The sequence below is a fragment of the Paralichthys olivaceus genome, chromosome 8, assembly GCF_024713975.1.
Source record: "Paralichthys olivaceus isolate ysfri-2021 chromosome 8, ASM2471397v2, whole genome shotgun sequence".
In the NCBI taxonomy this organism is placed as follows: Eukaryota; Metazoa; Chordata; class Actinopteri; order Pleuronectiformes; family Paralichthyidae; genus Paralichthys; species Paralichthys olivaceus.
The window spans coordinates 4,781,485-4,804,015 of NC_091100.1; the positions used below are offsets into that span (position 1 = coordinate 4,781,485).

Below are 22,531 nucleotides of genomic sequence, written 5' to 3' on the forward strand. Positions count from 1 at the left end.
TACACTATGTAATTTTCAAAATGAACTCCATTAGAGTGGTCCATTTAATTTTATTGATTAAGAGGTATTTTGATTACTCATCCACATACTTAAATTTTAAAAGTCTATAATTTTCCATGAGTTGATCTTTGGCTTTATTTGGTTTTTAAGAGCTTTTTCTGCAGGAGACATAAATTGCCGTTAAGAAAACATGGATTAAATCTCAGAAATGTTTCAACACATGCGGGCATGCAACAAAGTATGTGTGCAGCTCAATTAAGTATTATATAAATACTGAAAACTGTAATTATCTTTGTGTACTTATCAAACACAAGGTAAAAATTAATGAAAAAAAGATAGTCGTTTTTGTATGCGTTTAAAAAAGTAGGTGTTGTGTGTAAGAGTAAGAAATAAACAGAAGTGGGTGGATACTGAAATTACAACCAGAAAAATAAATGCAAATGTTTATTCAACATCTTTATTATGAAGTACCTTTTTAAAAGAAATGTACAAGTGGAACCAGCACAGTGACATCTTGGCGTTTACCTTTGAAAAACAGAAACACCATGGACAAACACCATGTGGTGCAGGTCTGAAGAAACATATGAAATGATAATGTACATATTTACAGCAGAGACTCTATCAGAACAGAAGTGAGCAAGCATGACTGAGGCTAAAAAAAAATAACAGGACTGACTGAAAATAAGAACTTACATTAAAAGCAAGGATTGGTTCAATAAACATTATTTCGAAAGATATCATGATAAAGGCACTGTGTTTCACACAAATCGACAACACAACAGACGCTGTTTTGTTTGTTTTGTCCGTCAAATTATAATCACAAGAAACAACTCTGAACAAATGTTGTCACTTCATTAACTGTCCCTGGGTGTTTGTTCTAACACAACAGATAAAATATGTCAGAGGGCCGTAGCAGTTTGCACATAAACATTAAAACAAAACAGATAATTCAACTCATGAGGAAAACATTCCTTATAAAGAACATGCTTGGTGATTATTAAAATTACATTTTTTTTAATAAACAAATACATAACCTAAATTTAAAATTTCATATTGAAGGCAAAATGTGTCAAAGTAAGGACAAAAATGTTTTACAATCCTATGTTTCCCTTACTGGGTAGAAACCCAGGACAAATTGTATTTGACATTCCTGCGAGACTTTCTGTAGGACCCCGATGTTTGATGAACACATTCAGTTAACTACCAGCATAGATAACACACAACAGTCCGGCCGAGAACTGGAGATCAATACTGAAGGACGACTCCGGCATGATAACATGGCAAAAGAAGGGATTTTGTTTTATATGAACAGGTAAAAGTTTAAAATAAAATCAGATTACATTCAGTTTACGTAGCTGGTGAAGTACGCACTCTGGTCAATGATATTCTGGGCCGGAGGCCCCACTGCTGATGGGAAGAATTACTTTTTCTAGAAATTTGCTTTTGTACTTTCTTAATGAGAGTAAAATAAGAAAATCCTACATTAATCTAATGTCTGTACATTAAATATGAGACTGCAGCAATAGCCAATTAGCTTAGCTTAGCATAAAGCCTGGAAACAGGGAAACACCAGGACCTACAAGCACCTTTAAAGCTCAATAATTATCATGTTATATCCAGTTTGCTTTAGGGTTGAATTTATATAAATAATTTAAAGAAAAGATGTCCAACACTCTCTAGCTACAGTTTCTGAATTATAAGATGTTACTACTTATTTTCTTTTAAGTGATATAAAATTAAATATCTTTACATTTTGATCTGTTGGTCAAACAGGCTTTAGGGAAGTGTGACATTATATAGACCAATTGATTAATCAAGAAAATATAAATACAAATAAATCAATAATCAATAGCTGAAGCCCTAGTTTGTTGAACACATACAAAAGCTATTCAACTCCACGCAGTAGGCTTCATAGCTGCAATACAGACGTCAACGCAGAATCAATTTTCTCACCTAACTCTCAACACAAAAGCAAATCAGCACATTTCCCAAATTGTCTAATCTTTTAAGATAAGCTTCAGATTTTAACCTCAAAGTTAACCTGCAATAATTGACGTTTGGGAATTTGCAAAGAGGGAGAAGTGATTGAAAAAAAAATCATAATTTGAAACTCCTACACTTGGACTGCACAGACACACGCATGTAGGCATACAGGGACGTACGATATGCTCTTTGGCTAAGGTCAGACATACACGACCCACACGGGCTTTCCACACTCACCCACACGCTTGAGAAGAAGAGTTCTAGATAGTAATGGCACTGGCCAGGCAGGCAGGCACCTAGACTGAGTTACACACACAGGCTCTCCATATAGCAGAGAAGATACACGATACATGAGGGGACAGTGGGACCTGTTTCAAAATGACAGATAATGTGGTCAAAGTTGTCAACTTGCAGTGTGCAAGAGTTGATGGTTGTGGGGAAAAGATAAAAAAAGATCCTATGTTTGAAATCTTTCCTTCCGGAGAACAAAACTGCACACTCAAAGAGGTAAACTGTACGGAACTGAGGTGTGGTTGAGAGGAAAGAAAAAACAAAATGGCTGCCCTGAAATGACTAATGAACTAGCTTCAAAACATACACAATAATACAAAATTAAGTTGAGATATGACGAAATTAGGCTGCATTAGTAAGTAATAGTACCTGCCTTGTACATACACAATTCAAATAAAATGACAACAAGTAGCTAGGATACTTGTCTTATCAAAAATATGTAGCTTTGGTAAACAAGTTATGTAGAGAACTGTTGTCTGAACATGTTGATGTGTGAGATCACTACATGACATCTAGGAATCAAGGGTGAGAAAGTTTCTCTGTGTTTGAGGCTATGAAAGTCAATGAGAGGAGACACAGGTGAAAAGTTCCGCTCCCCCAAAATCCTCTGTCCTCTCCCCTTGTCACCAGCTGACGAGGAACAGAGACAGCAAAAGGCAGCGCGACTCCAGAGAGGAACAAAACTGCTTTCTTGACTGTCCCGAGCACCGATTGAAGAGTTTCCATGGTAATGTAGCAGCATCGTAATGGTCTGCGGAGGACAGACTCCTCCAGAGCAAAAAGGTGGAAGACTACTTCAGCCTCTCTCCTTCCAGCAGTCCCCGCACCCTTTTCCATCCATCGCAGTGGAAGACTGGTCAGACATCAGATTTTAACAGCCCTCCTCCAAATATCCACAGTGGAGACATGACAGGTGAAATAATTTACGTTCCTTTCCTCCGCTCCTGTTTCACCTGGCCACGCTTCTTTGCTCGATGTGGGTTTGATCCAGGCGCTGTCGCAGATATGCAGATATTCCATAAAAATAACCACCTCCTTAATACTTGAGCTTCTACCATGCAGCGCAATCTCCCTCTTGTTCACACATTGCTCCGTCCATCATTCTACTTTCTTTCTTCCGTTTCCAGTTCCCACCCGCATGATCTCGTCCAATCTCCTCTTTTCAAATGATTCTTTTTTTTCCGCAATTCTGCTTTGTCTTCCTGTTCCCAAATTTCAGTCGACCTTCTCCACCTTCCCGATGATCTTCTCCTCGAAGATCGGCAGGATGGCGTCATCGTCGCGGACTTCCTCAAACACCACACCACAGTCAAACTCGTCGCTCACTTTCTTAAAGTAGAACCTGCAGATAAAAGTTCATGCATGAGCAAACAATAAAAAAAAGCTTCCTGTAAATTAAATTCCCGCAGTTAATTATTAACTATTTTTATCAGTGTTTATATAAGGGCTGTAATGATTCTGAAACCACACATACACATCATTTTCACATGAGTGCATCAGATGTTCTCACCTGTAGTGGCCCTTTTTGGTAAGCAGCTCCTTGAACTGGCCTAAAGTCACCACACGGCCTTTGACTGATGTTCTGTATGGGATCGGCTCTCCACAAAAGTAGTAGGCGACCGTTATGTTCTCACACACTTGGCGCTTACCAGACTTATGCCTGAAAGAGAACAACATGTCAGTACACTCAAATAAGACCACATACACAAACAGACACACACACAGGCTAATGGCCACAGAAATGAAAATTGTTCCAACCTCTGCTTGGCCTGCTGTAGTGCATTCCTCCTCCTCTCCTCCTCCAGTCTCCTCCTAGCCTCCTCCAGCTGGGTGAGGGGGTTGGGAGCTGGGTTGGGGGGCATAGCTGGGTCCTGGATGAAAGGGTGCGAGGGCTGGACCTGGGTGGACGATGAGCCGGGGATGGCGGTGGACACCGAAGAGGGGTTGTTGCGCAGTTGGGCAGAGACCCAGGGGTGCACAGCTCCAGGTCGCTCCACTGAAGTTGGACGCGGTGACTCGCTGCTGGTTCCCGTCCTCCTGGAGCTGCTGGTGCTGCCGCTGGAAAAACAAGAGAGGTGGAATGAGGATGAATGTCAAAGGATTTTATTGAAATATACAGAAGGCGATAATCCACATATATTCCTCAAGAGCTGAGAGACCAAAATAGAGCTAAAAGCAAAGTTAATAGTGATCCTCATCTTTATCAGATGGACATAATCACCACTCCAAATGAATGCATACGTAATTCTGTATTTGGTGGGTGTGTCAATAGGTCACAACTTGCTGTTCAGTGCTTTATCAAATAAATCAGTGTTAGGTTTAGTTTGTTTATCAATAAATGATCATTTCACTTGTGATTACTCCAGGTAAGTGAAAGACTCACCCATGGGAGCTCTTCCTTTGTCTGTCTCCTTCCATCATCCACTGCAGGATCTTCTGGTTTCTCTCCAGATCCTCATGTGGCACCTGTGTCTCCTGACCCCGCCCACTCTCTTCGACTTTGCCCGATGTCTCTGCAGTCTTCTTACAACCTCGCCGTGGTAGCGTGCTCCCTTTACTACTGCAGATCGACCAGGTAACACACACAGTCAAAAAAAGCTGAGCAAAAGACAGTCTGATGTAGATTTAATCAGCACATGCAGTCACACCAGCTTACCTGTAACCCATCCCCTCATGCGTGCTGGCTCCGGCCCCGTCGGCATAGTTCCGACTTCTTCCTGCATACTGACCGGCTGGGTCTCCGTTCCACATGAAGTTGGGCTGGGACCTTGAGCCCGTCTCCTCCTGCCCTTCTCGTCCTCTGTGGTGGTACGGCTGCTTGTGGTGATGCAAACCTGGCAGAGACACCGGGGAGAGAACCATCAGTGACATGCTAGCCTCTTTTAAATACATCCTACTAAAATACACACACTCTGCCGCTGCACCTTCACATGTGTAATTTCAACATGAAAAGTCAAACTTAAACAGCAGCTAAAAAATGAATACATACACTCACACACAGTCCTGCTGTTGTAAATAGACATTTCATTCCTGTTTCAGTAACATGTGCCAAAAACGGAGGTACCCTGTTGTTGTGTTGAACTTCTATATACTGTCAATACTGAAAATATCACAGAATATGATGTGTTATCTGACAAGAAAAGGAGTCACGGATAAAACAGCGCTGATATGTCTAGTTATTTTATTTTATAGAGTAACACGGGCAGATGTCCACAGCCTCTTACCTTTGACTCCGGCAGCAGGAAGACTGTGACCTCCTCCTCGGTGTGGGGGGAAGTGAGGCGGTCCGGTGCCCCCATCAGGTGAGCGTGATGATTTGGGTGGAGTGTGTCGACCCCCTCCTCCTAAGGTGCTGTTGGTTGCCCCTGGCGACTGGCAGCCTGGTGTTTTCATCACGCGCGACACATGGTCATCCAAGATCGACTCCGGGTCGTCGTCGTGGGAATCCTCCATGGCAACCAGGCCGCCATAAGTGGCGACTGTTGCCGTGTTAGCAGTGGTCTCTGAATAACGGGCTCCGTAGAGAGGTGGAAACGATGAGGGGAGAGGGAGTGGTATGCTATGAGAAGACATGGAGGTTGTCACGGAGATGTCAGCATCGTCGCCCTCTTCTTCCTGTTGGGAATATGAGACAAATATTTCATTTCTAACTGGATATAAACAGCATATGAGCCAGTACCAACAAATAAATACAAGGACTGAGAAAAAAAGTGAATAAATGTTTAATGTGCTGGGGAATTTAATACAAATAATGCTTTCTATTAGGTATTTTCTTAAGAAAAACTATAATGGGACCTAGTGGAGCTAAAATTCAATCAAATTTCACAGACTCAATGATAACATCTCCTAAATAGCCTGATATTTCAAGATCCAGAGCATGAGACTTGGTACAGAGGTGTGCTTCAAGGGCCCGTCTACTATAATCATATGTAATCATATATAATTAGGCTGTACCTGGATTAGAATAGCTTTTACACAACAGGGTTTATGACGAGTAAACACGAAAATATATTCACACTAACAGCAATGCAAATTTGCAACAGCGCCCAGACATTTAATAAAATGTTTGGGTAGAATCCTGCCAATGATGGAATGAACATCATCCTTTAACGTGAATTTTACTGAGGAAACAACATCCCTGCTGTGGGTTAATCTCACGGTATCAAAATCCCATCACATCACGAGAAGCACACAGGCAGTTGTACACTCACCAGTCGTACTCTCTTCAGCCTCTCTTCGAGTCGTTCCTGAGCCTCTCTCTCTCTGAGGACCGTCTCCAGCCTGCTGATGAGCTGCGCTGCAAACCTCTCAGGCTCTACGTGGATGTCCTTTGGCATGCGGTACGTGCGCTGCATATGAACACGTAAACAAAAATTAGAAGCCATGGAGTCTTTTATAAATCTGCAGCTAAAATTTCATTGCACAATTAGTAAATGAACAAGTAATTCAATATTTCAGATGGGAAAAGGCAAAAAAGCAGAGTACTGTGAAGACACATACATAAAAGTATGTGAATGTACTTATTGAAATAAAAATTAATACAGCTTGCAATTGCTTGATATTTAATGTTGATATACCACAATTGTATGACAACCTCTGCTCAGATAGTTATTCTTATCTACTCAGTAACAAGTTAGCCAAGGTTGGTGTTATTGTTACATGATGACATGAGGCCAAATTATTAATTTCTGTTTAACTCACAGGTATATGAGGTAGGGGCACGCGTCCATTGGCTTTGGCACTTTCATGCATCTCTTTGCGATGCTGCTTCCGATATCTGTATGGAGGAATACCATCTCTGCCACGGACACAGAAAAACAACCATCAAACACAGATCTTAACAGCTCATTAATTACCAGCAATTTAATCAAAAGGGGAGTGAATAAATAAGTGCAGTGATTCTGGGTAAATCTGTATGTACTCACACGCTGCTGTCGGTCAGCGACAGTGTGTCCGCATCGCTCGACATGCTCTGCTGCTCACTGTCATTGGCACTGGTGGCTGGAGCGCGAGCGTAGCCCATATTTGCGTAGTATGGGTTTACCGGCTCCCTCCACGGTCTGAGGATGTTTAAAGAGCTCATAATTACAATGTTGGCACATGTACAGTTTCACACAAACGCAAAGGTCTTTTCCCATGACATTGTACAATTTCTACAACCACAACATGTCTCGGGAGAAATACACACACACACACACCTGAACTCCCTGCTGTCCTGCCTCCTCCTGCCGGCCGTGACTCTCTGTGGTGCTGTTTGCATCAGCAGGCTCTGAGTCAGCCTCCCAGCTGGTGTGTCTCCACACTCCTCCTCGTCTTTCTCTTCTTCCACTTCTCTCACTCCTCCTCCCCCACACCTAAGATCATCAGAGGCATTATTAGCAATTATTATACGAGTTATGAGAAAGTGAAAGTGAGCGAGTCAGAAAGGTCTGTGCAAGTCTTTATATGACATAAGTCTCGAGCTGGTCTCACCTCCACTCCTCATCCTCAGCCAGTGTGGGTAAGTACCCAGGTACAGGCTTAGCTGGCCCAGATGACGGGCTCTGATCACTGGGGTTCGGTTTGGGGCTCTCTCCTCCCGTCCGCGTGTATTCCAGATACAGATCCGACTTCAGGAACAAAGGGTAGGTGTTCTCCTCCATCATGGCCTGGATCTCTGTCTGGGCCTGGAGCGAGCGAACAAACAGTGGTCACACATTTGGACTCACGGTTGGTACAAAGCTAAACGCTGCCTCAATGTTCTATAATCGCTTAATATAATTTAACTTAATTTTGCTCTTGACTTAGTTTGAACACACAGATTAGCTTTTATATGTAAGTGTAAACACAGACCACGGTTATCACAATAGCGAACTTCAGGCCGACATAATGAACTATGGTAAAACTAGTACCCAGCTGGTTTAATACCCAGTAAATACTGACTGAGAGAAGTGTGTTAAACCCACACTGGCGTTCAGTCTGAAAGTGTCAACCTGCATTACTCAACGTGGGTTCAAATGTTTGAAAGAGTAGGTGTGGTGAGAGTTTGGCTGTAGAGAAAACTAAAAACTAGCTTACTTTGGTTAATTAAGGTAATTATGTGATCTTATTCTGAGTAGTTTTGCTGTTTAGTGGTAATCTTTAAGGCACTACAGTTACACTTAAGTCTCTTTGCTCATAAGCCCCCTGAAAGCAGTCTCATACTTTATGTGGTCTGATTTAGTGCATCAATATCAAAGGGGAGCAATGAAAACCAGCATCAAAGCGATCTGGGGTGAAAGCGAGCACAGGTGGTTGAGCGGAAAACCTGAAACTAAAATAAGAAAACACAAACCTGTGGCTTAGCAGCGAACAATAGACACTAGAATTGCATTTTGATTTTAGCAACCCTGGCTCAGTTGTAGTTCCTGAGGCACAGTTTCTACCTGCTGAATAAATCTCTCCAGTGGAGCAGCACTGAGTTACCATCAGGTCTGTAACAAGCCTCAGGGCAGCAGTAAGTGTTGAACAGCTTTTATTCTGACTGCAAATATGAGTAAGCCTCAACCCAAGTGTGTGATTAATGTTCCACATAAATAATAAATACACAGGCCTAATCGCTGTACTACAAATGAAATTAACCTTGGAACTTTCTTCAACAAATTGTCTCCACAAATTACAGCCTGTTCAACGTCTGAATACACAAGTTGAGATGGAAGCAGACATGGATGTTAAGCTGCTCAATCTGAGACATAAACACACGACTTCGGCCTGAATTGTCGAACACGTAGCCTGCCTGAACCTTATGATTTTTAAGAATGGGGAAGGAGAGATTACAGCCTGTGAGAAATGGTCTGTGTAATCCAACATGCACTGCTCTTATCCTGAACCTTTACAAACATGAAATCAGCATCTTAAATACCTGTTCAAACATGGCAGGGTCTGGATGCGGCCTCCCCACGCAGTCTCTGATGAAGCTCTTGGTGGGTGCTTTGATCTGCCTGGAGACAATCCCACTTCCGTCTACAATGTACTTCCTGTAGATGGCCTTGGCCAGCTTTAACCTCTTCTCTTGGCTGGTCTTCCTGAACCCTGAGCAGGCGAACCAGAAGTCCAGGAGGTCCGCACACCCTTCCTGGCACAGGAAGGTTCGGAACAGCTGGATGCCTTCCTGGTCGTCTAGGAGAGAGTGAAGCGACTCAGCCCACTTCAGGTAAGGTGGAGTCGGTGAAGCGGAGCCCTCAGGTTCATACCCCAAGTCCAGATCCGGGCGACGTGGAGTCGCTGACGACGAGGAGGGTGTGTAACTTGATGGATCCCCCATTTTAGATAACAAGGATGAGGGGGGATAACCGAGGGTTTGGGAAAGGGTGTTCGGACGGGTGTTGGCTGACTGGACCGGAGGGTCCACATCAGACCCCTCCTCGCCAGGAACAGGGGGTCTCGGAGCATCCTCAGTAAAGTGGGTAGGGCCGCTCAGAGAGGCTACGACCCCCCCACCACCCCTGTACCCAATCCCATGTATTTCTCTGACAACACTCATGTCTCTGGTTGCACAAGGCAGAGGTCAGATCTTCGCCTCTGGCAATGATTCTGCTGGCAAACGATTCACCCTGTGACAGGAACAAGAGGAGAGGTCAGAAACACAGAGGAGATGCACACGCACACACACACACACACACACGTATACATGCATGTACATGTGTGTGCACATTTTAAACGACTAAGCAAATCAATGAGATGATGAGCAGAACAGAAACACGAAAGCTAATCTGCTAATCTTACCACAAAAACTGCATATAATGCTAGTGCTAGCTTAGCATTTAAGCTTGCTAACAAACACATTCCGAAACTTTATTCCTCGTCGCAAAAAAACACCAACTGAGACAAAAGCACCAACAACAACAACAACAACAACAGTTTAACGTCGTCAAGCTCAAGTTCACCACTAAGTTTGTGTCGCCGGTGAAACAGCAACATTAGCAGCCAGGGGTCAAAACAAAAGCTCGCGCACACTTCATCGAGTCAACACGCGAGTTTGTGAATAATCAACAAAAGTGGGGAAGCTAAGACAGCTAGCTAGCCCCTGCAGCGGTGCCGGACCCGATGCCAGCGCTTTAACGTGAGAATCTCATTCATCTTGGCCTGCAAAGACGGTGGGGGGATGGGAACAGAAACAAACTCTACAACCACACAAGACGGGCCTGCGTGCAAAACACTTCCCCGCAGCCGCACTTTGAACATTTCCCCCCCGGTGCAGCCGACTCGAACACCGGGGGGGAGGGAGAGGGGGGGACCGAGACGAACTTTGAGACCGGCTCGCTCCGACGAACCGGACGATTCGGCAGCGAACAAGGCGAGAGAAAGCCAGGGCACGTTTTCCACTGCGCTGCGCTGCGGTGCCAGCTAGTTTTGGGGGGGGTTAGCCTGCTAGCTGGCTAGCTTAGCTCGGTGCGTTCACGTCCCGTGTTTTCCAGCTAAAGTGTCCGACCTACCGTCTCTGAAGGCCCGGTCCCCGCGATCCGCTGCATCGGGGATCTTGGTGCGAACTGTGTGCTCCGGAGCGCAGCATATGGATGGATTTCCGATATTAAATATTAACGAAAAGAACCCGTCGTCCTGCCCTTAACTCCCCATGGTGGCTGCTTTCAATAATACGGAGCTGGAGAATACGTGCGTGCGCGCAAACGCCGTGTAGCCTGTAGCACGTTTGTAGATCTGCGGCTGGTAGAAGAGACGCGCACTGAGCGAGAGGTGGAGGAAGTGTTGTTAGAACTTTCATTATATTATTATTATTATTATTATTATGAAGTTTGATTACCAACACAAACATGCAGTGACACTGTATGACCTGCATGCAAAAATAAAAGTTAAGTGTGTGAGATTTGGTTGAAAGGGATCTATTGGTAGATATTGAATATTAAAGAATCCTGGTGAAGTTTTCGCAAGTTTGTTTTATCTAAATTGCACAAATTGTTGTTTTTTTTATGCGAGAATGGGACGTTTATATTTTAATACTTTATATTTACGTCTGGTCCTCTCTACGGAGGCCGCCATGATTTTTACAGTAGTCCAGACTGGACGAAACACTTTTTGAGTTTTTATGACGACTGAAGGCTTCCACAGGTTCTGTCTCATGTTTTGAACGGGAGGGGGAGGTGCTTCAGCTGCAACATTAAACTTCACCACTAGATGTCACTGAATTCTACACACTGAACCTTTAATTCAAGTAAAAGTACATGAGTATTTTGAGCGAATTGTACTTTAAGCATGATAGTAAAGTACACATCTCTGCGGGCGTATTATATTCAGCAGTGAAAACCTTTGTCAGTTAACCAATTGCAACTATGATTAATAGTTTCAGTTTTGCAAAAATAGTGAAGAATGCAAAATATTTTAAGATTTTAGAATCCCTGAAAAGTTTTATTCCTACAAGTACATGAAGAAAACAGTTTGAGTAAATAAACTGAGTTACTTTTCATTACTTACTCATCTTAGGTAACAATATATCCACAGTGTGATTAGAGAGACTGTGTTAATAGCAATTCCAAAAGATGCAATAATGAGCCAATTATCTTTATCATTTATTAATATGCTCTTGTTCACATCTAAAAATATTGTAATTGTCTGTATTTAAGTTATCGTCTATTCGGCCTATTTATATCGTTTACTTTGTTGAAAGAAGTTACGAGGAAAAGTCTTGCATGTGAAGTTTAACTTATAGAAGGCAAATACTGCCAGAAGCATGATTATCACTCAAGCATTATCATGTAAGAAGTACGTTAATGTTGTAAGTAGCCACTGTGGAGCTAATATGAACAACGTATACAGTTGGATTATGTATAATTTAACCTGTAACAATGCAAATATACATTTTAAACAGTAATTATATGTTGTGTAGTTGAAATTATGATATAAAAGCAACCATTAAGTGAAAGCTGTCAGACAAATGTCCTGGAGTAAAACATAGTTCATACTGGAGCAGAAATATAAAGTAGCCTGACATTAAAAAAGTCAATAACAAGTATTTTCTATGCAAGTAAAGCACTTAGCTCATGTAATTGATGAATTTCTACGTTTGCTAATTCATTTAAAAGAAGTTGACATCAGACGGTTTAGAGATCGTATCGCTTCTATATGTCGCAGTTCTATAACATCCGAGCGAAAATTAGCCCAACAGCGCCCCAAGTGACGATAACGACTCATTACACAATGAAAAATAAAATGAATTGGAAAATGTGATTTTAAATCTAATGAGAGTAAATATATGATTTATAATAATCTGTCAGTTCTATATGTTCACATACAGATGGATGAAAGGACATGATGCGTCTAAATTAATATATATAAAGAATAAAGAGACAGACAACATGAGCAGGTGCAGCTCACTTTGCTCAAAGCACAAGATCTGGTGACAAACACTACAGCAAAACACAAATAAGATCAATTAATGAAGACTCACCTCGGATTTCTTACCCGGGAACAGGTGCTCAGAGACCGGAGCTCATGTCCACCGGAGCAGGGACCGACAGGACCGAGAGAGACGAGGGAGCGCACCGCCACCTGAGCATCCCGCCTGTCACTCCCCTCCACCGGGCTGTCAGTCAGCAGGAGCACCGGGCTGCTGGGTGTGTGTGTGTGTGTGTGTGTGTGTGTGTAGGAGAGAGAGAGGGAGAGGGAGAGGGAGAGATTAGACCTTTCTCTCAACACAACTAATAGAATTTCTCTAAAAATATCCCTCAACAATTTCTGATATTTTAGACAAACGACATCATCACATTTAGATTTATGTCTTTTCACGTGTGGTGATTTACATTTCACATGAGGAATATCTAAACGAATCACATGTGCCCATATGTGTTTTTATCATGTCAAATGGTCTCCACATGCTTCTCTCTCTCTATATATAATAATGTATATAATTAATGCTGGTCAGTGGGGTTTCTGTTCTGGAGTTTTACTTTATCACAAGCTTCACCAGCAGATGGAGAAAGCTCGGTTGTCATTGAATGTAAATGGTCAATAGTTTTTTTCCCAACACTCAACAGCTCATCTGCTAAATGCACCTTGTGTTGAGGCTGAAATGTTTTCTTTCTAAGGCTGACAGTGGAAACTCTGAGTCTCGCTCTCATCATTTATTAATAAACGCATCAACTTTCATGGAAAATAAGAATATGATATAAAAACGACCTCGTATAAATTTACGGCTGCAGCTCACAGCTATGTTTATTATGGATTCATTTGCTGATTACTTTTTTTGATGAATCAATTTGTTGCTCGGTCTTTAAAACATTTGAAAATAGTGAAAAATTAACTTATGATGGCGACATCTTCAGATTTATCAAATACCAACCACGAGAGGAAAATTTACCAACCATGCCTCCTGTGAGTGGTTGAGGTTGGCTGTCCCGTGCGGAGGAGCCGGGGTCAGGAGGTCCAGGTGACGTCCAGACATCTGTCCTCATCTCTGTCCACACCTGGATGAACTGTTCCTCCATGATTGTTTGAACCTGGGCAATAATAACGACAACAATCATAACAATAATGATAATTATAAAGAGCATGAAGAGATGAGTCAAATAAGCATTGGATATTTTATTCTAAATTGCAAATATGTTCCTGTAACAGCAGCCATATCTATTTTTTTTAATGGATTTCATCCAATAATATACTGATATTGATCAGCAGTGGTACATGGAGTGTATTAATGTAGCTGTTAATAGTCTTATCGACCACACAAAGTGCTTCACCCACACATTTATATGCTGAGATTCTTCAATCACACACTGTTGGCACAGTCAGGGGCAGTTTGTGGTTCAGCATCTTGCCCAAAGACACTTTAGGAAGCAGAAATGTGGAGCCAGGAATCGATCAAACCACTAAACTTCTGGTTAGTGACACGACCCGCTCTCCCTCATGACCCACAGCCGCCCTCAGTACACTCCGAGTCAATTTTGGTTTTAACACATGATATTAAAAAAAAAAAAAAGAAATGGGAATCTGGACTTAAATTTCACAATAAAGCTTTAAGTTTGTCTTCGTAAGGTTCTCGAGTTTAACGTAAGACTAAAACTAAGTGATGCATATTTTTTGGACGATCCAGGACTAAAAAGTACTAAAGTAATAAATAATGCTACAATAAATAACAGTATTTTCTTGTGTGTAGTAGTACTCACCCAAAACACAACTATATATTAGTATTGAATGAGTAGCTAACCACACTTCTCATCAAAAATGTTGCGTTATTTGATTTTGGTGTTGTTGCCTAAATGTTTGATCAATTAAATCCCAGAAAAACATAATTTAAAAGAAAAAAAATCAGCCAAACTTTCACCTTTAATTTAATATGATTTTAGCTTAGCTCTCGAACAGACAGGCAGCGTGAACTTGTCTTGTGAGACGAGCCTTTCAGAGAGCAGTGATGAGGACGTGCAGCAGGTGTGTGTGTGTGTGCGGCAGCGGGTTGAGGGGAATGCTGATAAAATGTTGTGTGTTGACTGGCAGACCTTACAGCCAAGGTAAACACGCTTCATTATGGAAATGTATTCACACCACTTTGACTCGCATCGTCAACAGTCAACACACACATGCTGCAACAGGCTGGTGCTGTGGCGGCTGCTGCAGAGCCCCCGGAGACAATGAGGAGAGAGGGAGGTGAGACAAAGAGAGAATACTGAGGAAGATGAACTTGACCTTTATCATGTCTTGGTGAGGAGGGGTTGGGGGCATGTTGGTACTTATGAATCTATAATGAACGTGTGTGTGTGTGTGTGTGTGTGTGTGACAGAGGTCTGAGCTCTCGGAAAGGTCATCACACAGGGGGACCACTGATACACCTGGCCCTCTCCTCATGCTCCCTCTCCATCTATCTATCTGTCTATCTGTCTATCTATCTATCTATCTATCTATCTATCTATCTATCTATCTATCTATCTATCTATCTATCTATCTATCTATCTGTCAATTTGATACATTCATTTTTGTGATTTCCGCGGTCCAGACCGTTTATATAACATATTGAACAAGCACCACTATATATATATATATATATATATATAGTGTTTTTTTATTGACTGTCTACAAGAGGATTTTAAAAAAGTGGATTTATAAAAAATTCCAGGTTTTATTGAATCTATTTTTAGTACCTTTATATATTTTAAACTTCAAAGTGCAGTTTCATTCCTCAAAGTCTGCAGCCATGCTAACAGCTCTTTGAGCCTGAACCTCCAGCCATTTAGGCTCAATGCTAAAGTCAACATCCTCACAAGGACAATGTTCAGGAGGTGTAATGTTTACTATGGAAATTAGTTTTAGAGGTATTAGAACAAAGTTCAGAACGAACTGACACATGGAATTGATGTATGAACACAGAGAGTCCGCAAAACTGCTATTAATGCATTCTGAGGGGAAAATGAACATTTGTACCAAGAACATTAACGATGGCTCCATTCTATAAGTGTCCCAGTAAGATAACGAGCCAGTATGAGCAACACCAGGACCCTGAAACTGAAGCAGCTTAATGAAACTCGGCCTTTATAGATGGTTTTATTTACACATCTGCTTGTCCTGTTGTCTGTTAAAGAAAGGCCTTTTCTGTGTAATGTGAAAAACACTGGGACATGTTTATGGCAATATTTGATTTTTAATTAATTCTCATTAATCTAATTAAACACCTCGATTATTGCAGAGTGTAAATAACAGCAATTACTTAAAAGATCCATGAGTAATTTTACGCACATTGAACATTTACACATCTTTTAAATTAAATTAAAGAAAATTTACAATAAGAAATTACACACGTAGAGATGGAGGACTTCATCCATATTCATCACTCTTTAGTAGCAGCTGTAGCTAATGCTGCGGAACATCGTAGGTTATTGCACATATTACAGTGCAACTGGTGCTGGTTGATTCCAACGTCATTGATCTGTGAGGCCTCTGTCACTGTGACCCGAGCCACTCTGAGCTGTTCGCTGCGTCTCAGTAAAAGACGAGGAGGCTCGTGCATTACTCGTTACCCACGGTCAAGTATGTGATGAAAACCGCAACATCCAGGGAAGAGAGATGTGGATGATTCATTCTTAAATTGAGGCAGCCCCCGTAGACTCCTGAGATGGAGCTTTTGGTCCGACTCGGGGGTCCCTTTGTTCCAGCTGCCACAGCAGATTTAGGCGTCTGTACGGAGGCCTGTCAGAAACAGGCTTATCTCTTGGGGGCCTCCCAGCACAAAGACCCATTTAGATGTTCACAGGGAGTGAAATCTTCATTATATACCTCTTGAAAGAGAAACAGACCTCTGCTCTTTCAGGAAATTAATTGGGGGAAAGTAGTTTATTTGGCTACAAGGAAAGTTCCGAAACAAAGGAATAAGAATGATATCGTACAGTGAAAGCTATTATTGTGTTCTCCATAGAGTGGAGATATCATCATTTCATGTTTACGATTACTTGATGCCTAAAAACCATATCTCTCAGCTGTGAAGGGCAAGTTATTTAATTTACAATATCCATTTCTTTTTTTGTGAATTTAATTTAAATGTAATTTCTCTGTCTTAAAGTGCTCTGATTAAGTGACAGGAAAGAAACGTCTGAAATTAAGTATCAATTACAATGTTGTTTTTATCTATTCAAGCAATCATCCATCTATCTCTCTATCATCCGTCCATCTATCCACCTGTCCATCCATCTGCTGGCCTTTCCCAGTCATGCCTCTAGTAAGAGTGTCAGTATATCTGCCATGGCGTCCTGCTGATGTGTATTGTGATGGGGCTGAATACTCCAGCTACCAATATGGCCTGCACCAATACTGGATTAGCCACAGTGGATTAGCTGCCTGCCCTCCTGCTGCTTATTCAAATATTGTTTCACGTATTGTCATCATTGGGGCAGAGCTGTGGCCCAGTAGCCTGCGAGCTACAGAATATTCTCAAAGAAAACCGAAAAAAAAAAAAAAAAAAAATGTCTTCGCTTTCATTTTCCCAACAAAAGCATTTGATTTCATTTTTCAGCGAATGTGGAATTTGGACCACTGAGGGTTGAGGGAAAGCGGCGATGGGTTTTGCGGGAGAGCGTCCGCAGCCCCAAGAACATCGAAGAAAAAAGGAGGGTTGGAAAGATGATGGAGAGCAAAAACAAACCGAGGCCAAAATCAGGCATGAAAGCGTGCCTTGATCTTTGATACACGGTGTTCTTCTTTTTTCTCCTCTCTCCCTTTCTCTCTTTCACCCTCACACATACACTTGGGAGTCAAGGCAATTGATGTGCTGCCTTTGATGGCAGAGAGAGGCCTATATTAACAGCCAAAAAGACCATGATGAAAGGGCTGAGAAAAAAAAAAGAAGAAAGAAAATGGCTGGAAAATGTGTTATTGGAAAGACACGGCAACTCATAATAAACACTTGGAGTGGCGTGATGGTAACCAGACGTCGGGGCGTTGAGGGTTTGACGGTTTAACAGCAAGCGGAGGAGAGGCTAAGGTAGACGGAGAGCTTACCGTGCTAGCCCGGCGGTGGCTGACGTTGGCTTGTTGGTTCCAGTGTGTCATGGTGGCGGTCATCCTGTTAGAATAAGGGACGTGGAAACACTTGCTGCACGGCCCGGCTTCCTCCTGGCGACGCAGAGGTCTAGACGCCAGTGGACGTCCCATGGCATAAGCAGTCGCCATCTTTGTCCCGTTGTTGTCTTGGATATCCTCTCCTGCATCTTCATCCCTCCCTCTCTGCTTTGATCATGCCTCCCTCCTTTGCTCTGTGCCGTATGACATCATCACGCAGCGGTATCGACAAGCATCAAAGAACCTCTGGGCAGGGCCGTGTATCTGTCGGTCTGCGCGTTTGAAAAGGGCGTAAATATGGAGCATAGAGAGTGCTGTAACCCCCCCCCCGCTCCCTGCATCCACTGTTCTCCTCTCCCCGCAGATGGATGGTTTATCAGACCAATACAAAACTATACACACACATGCACACACCCACACCACCCATCTCTAAGACGGGTGTATCCCGAGGCCCCCTGCTGTGTCTGCAGCGTTTGATGATGTGTTGAACGGGATTCATTCATGCCCGAGCTCGCTTTCTTTCCTCCCTATTTATTCCATCCTGCTCGTGCGTGTTTCCAACGTCTCGCTGCAAAAACAAACATGATCTTAATCAACTTTTTTGGGGCAGAATGACAAGTAATTCCGTCTCAAACTAATCTATAAACGCTCCTCCTCGAGCGGCCGCCCCTCCTTCCTCCCACTTTGACTCTCATCCCCTGCTCTTTCTCCCGTACCTCTTCCAGCTGGTCGTTACCATTTCCAATCCTGTTAAGGTTGTATGTCCTCTTTAAGGAGCCCCTCTGTCTGTCTGTCATCTGCCTGAAAATCACATATACACGTTTCACTGTTACACTCTCAGTCCTCGGTGGCAGCTGTTGTCCAATCCGATGGGATCTCCGCTCCTGGAAAACACACAGAATTAACAACGGATGGAGAAGCGTTCGTCCAACATTGATGTAGCAGGAAACAGACAACTTGTTACGACTCTGTACCATCATCAGCATGTCTTTGAAATATATTGAATTCAATGTCAAATAAACAAACAGTAAGGTGTCTGACCTACAGAGGCACAACTGAGAAAAGGGGCTTTAAGTTTTCAGACTGGCTGAAACCCTGCAATACTTTTAGTTTCATGAAAACTGGTAAAAGTGATTTAGGCTTTCACTGCACTTCTGTCTTTTAGTTTAGATTAGATTAAACTTTGTTGTCATTGCACATGTCACGAGTACAAAGCAACGAAATGCAGTTAGAGCAGTGGCATTCTGGTTGAGTTTGTTTATTTCTCATCGTAATTCAGCCACTGAAACATCTGCTTATATGGAATAAAGCAGAACTGGTCAATAAAACAATATCAACAATTATTGCAATATAATTTCCCTCAACAGCAATATAACAAAGGTCCAATTTAAATTATGTGAGACAGTGAGGAGATATAATTAATCTACCTCAGATTTGTAAAATGCTTTGCTGCTTATCCAGTGTTCGTTTGTCATTTTCTGCTCAAAAGAAGAGTTTAAAACCAAAACCCAAAAGAAATAATGATGTGACAATTATTGATATCAACTGATTTTTCTATCTTCTATCTGCCCAGTTCTACAACAACATGATAAAATCTATTTCAATAACAAAACATACACATTTAAAGAAGAATAGCTGTAGCAAGCACAGCTATTGTGTTTTGGTATATTTCCTATACTGACAAAATTGTGTTGTTTAGTTCAAACTTTAGCTACAGGCAACACAAAAGTATATATGTGTTGAATACATTCAACTATATGTCGTACATCTACCATTTTATAAGCACCTTTAGCTCTAATTGTGTTATTGCGCTGCAGAATACTGCTGTATATGTGAAAGTTGTGAAAAGTGTTGGAAATGATCATGTTCCCTGTAGAAATGAGATTTCTTTATGAACAGATACATCACATGTGAAGAGTTAAATGCTGAGCTCTCTCTGTTTATTTATCTGTATGAGATCAGGGCTTGTTGGGGAGACAGGGCCTTTATCCACTTCCTCTTTAGTGCTGTTTATTACACGGAGAAAAGAAAGAACATTAATCAGCTCTTTGTAGAGTCACCCGGCTGATGTCCCACTTCAACCTCCTGCATTCAGCCTCCCGTTCTTCCATTTTTCCCAGGTTCCCATTCACATCTTTGCTCCGCACTCTGCCCTCCTGCCTCTCTGCCCCCGAGTCCCCCCCCCCCCCCGCCCCCCCCACTGCTGTCTAACTAATTGTCAAGGTTCTTCTTAGCATTATGCTAAACTGCGTCTCTCTGCAGCAGGAGCCATCCAGTGATATGGAAAGTACCCACAGCGAGGTCTGTACCGCTGATAAGATTGAATGAATGAAAAAGAAACTGCTCCTAAACGTGCTGTTTACTTGGGATGGCTTTTTTTTTTTAACTCCACAACTGTTTCTTGGCCGTCCTAAAAACGAGCCTTTCTCTCCTCCACTCACAGAAACATTTACATTCAAACAGCAACTTCATCCCAGGTATTAGGAGAAACTAATTTCACCGCATTAATAGATCCCTTAAAAATGCCCACTTATTTCCTCCATGAATTACTCCCCGTAATCCTCAGCAACTAAATCCCTGTGCTGATTGTTCCTTTTCTTCGTGGACAAATACAAAATGTTTGGAATCAATTCGGGCACGCTCGGCCTACCTGTAGGATTGTTGGGGCAAGAGCTAATAGCAGCGAGCTGACAGGCTGTAGAGGGTTGATAAGCATTTTCTCATTATCGAACCCCATTCACACAGCTGGCCACCACACACACACACACACACACACACACATAGACACACAAAAGAAATAGATGTTCTCCAGTGCACATTGGCCTCACTGATGACAATAGATGTAAATAAATAAATAAATCCTTGGCGTGCATCTGTTGACGGTGCGTGCGTATGACAAAAGGGTGAAGCATCTGCTGAGCGACGAGCTGATACATACCTAGAGAGAATAGACACAACAACAGAAAAGCTGTATACCACACAATAGCTCTGCAGGAAAATACTGTTTGGCAAAGCTCATATAATTATTTTCTTGTTGGACTCGTCTCAGTGGCCGTGTTTTAGACCCGGAATTATGAGTCATCACAAGGAAAAGCAACTGCCCTGTGTTTGCTGTCGGGATTCATGACACTGACTCCTTCATGTTTCATACATTTGCAGAGCTTGTGACTGAGGCAGCCAAATCCAAGTCACACATAACTATTGGTATTAAAAGGTCTGGATATAGTGTTAATGGAATATTTGGACAATGGGAGCATGCATCATCATATTTTTACAACTATAATTCACCACCCGCAAAAAGCATCTGTTCGATGATTCATATGAAACGTACAGTGGATTCAGAAAGTATGCACAACCCTAAATTTTTTTTGTTTTCCATTTAGTTTAGAATTTTAAAAATAGAATTGCTCTTTCTTCATTAAGGTCATCAAAAGTGAAAACATGTTTTTAAAACTCAAAACTGAATATTTCACATTTAAAGAAATATTCAGACCCTTTTCTGTGGCACTCGAAGGGCACATGGTATTGATCGAACTCACTTGTGTGTATATAAGGTCACACAACTCGCAACAAAAAGGTCCAGGGAACTCTATGTAGACGTATTAGAGTGTTTTCAAACGAAGACGTTTGGTATTCAGTAAAACCAAGTGACACAAAGCGTCTTGATGGGGTGAAGTCTTGTGCAGAGATAGAAGAAGAACCGGCCAGAAGGTCGTTCAGCTCAGCTGCACAAATCAGGAGATTATGACAGAGGAGGATGTCGGTGACTTTAAGTAAAAGGGACATGATAGAGTTTCACAAACAACATTTAAAAGAGCCAGAGCCTGAGGAAAAACACGAAGCTCCTCTCATCACTCGGCTAACATGAAGCATGGTGGCAGCAGCAGCATTAAACTCTAGTGGTGCTTCACAGCAGCAGACACGAGTCAGAGTAGAGGGAGGGTTGGATGCAGAGACTTCTTAATACAGAGAGGTCCTTAAAGACCAGAGACTGACGTACGGAGCACCAGCGGAGTCCCTGAGTGACCCAGCCAAAGCCCAGACTTTAATACTCACAGACCATCTGCTGAGAAACCAGAAGGTGGCAGGTTGAGAGGATCTGCCAGCAAGAATTAAACTGCTCACATCTCTTTTACAAAGCACCACACTAAAGGTCTGAGCGATTTTCTAAATAAGAAATTTCAACAAATGTGCAAAATGAAGGTTTCAACACAACAGAATGTGCAGTTTTCTGAAAAGATTTTTGAAACCACTGCAAATGTAAACTAGCATAATGAGAATCAAAATGACAATTCAATCTGGTGGATGCTTCTTGCTGCAGACGAGCATGGTTTACTATAAAGATAACAATGACTCAGTTCTATTAAAGCGTTCCACGACAGCAAGCCAGAACAATGAGTGAGTCATCATTCACAAAACCAAGACCCTGAAACACACGAGTTCAGACTTTATCCGTTTTATTCTAAGGAGGTTATGTCGTCAGTCTGATATTCAGCAGAATCACATGAAAACTGCCCAGTGGACTAAATAGATCTGGGATCATGGATCATGGATCTGTTGTTATATATAATTTGTAATATATATTTTAATCATATCTATACATTAGTGTTGATGTGACTGGGACCTAAGGGTAAAAAAAAAGGCAAGTCTACATCAAAATGTACTCACAGAGAGACTAAGTTGTAAAATTATTCTACTGGCGATTACAAGAAAATGAAAAGAAATAACTGAACACACGAGATAAGGA

At 42.1% G+C, this 22,531-nt stretch overlaps 1 protein-coding gene across 1 annotated transcript; it reads right to left on the bottom strand.

Annotated features, from left to right (window-relative positions):
• Nucleotides 1-431: 431 nt before the first annotated feature.
• On the bottom strand, nucleotides 432-10,905 carry LOC109639592 (axin-1-like). The gene is made up of 13 exons (XM_020103131.2): nucleotides 10,728-10,905; nucleotides 9,155-9,845; nucleotides 7,747-7,940; nucleotides 7,473-7,628; nucleotides 7,200-7,334; nucleotides 6,976-7,072; nucleotides 6,486-6,623; nucleotides 5,499-5,889; nucleotides 4,931-5,108; nucleotides 4,658-4,834; nucleotides 4,033-4,332; nucleotides 3,785-3,934; nucleotides 432-3,616 (listed from the first exon to the last, which is right to left on the bottom strand). Exons 2-13 carry the CDS (start codon nucleotides 9,773-9,775, stop codon nucleotides 3,490-3,492), a joined length of 2,664 nt encoding a protein of 887 aa, XP_019958690.1. The 5' UTR covers nucleotides 9,776-9,845; nucleotides 10,728-10,905; the 3' UTR covers nucleotides 432-3,489.
• Nucleotides 10,906-22,531: the final 11,626 nt, after the last annotated feature.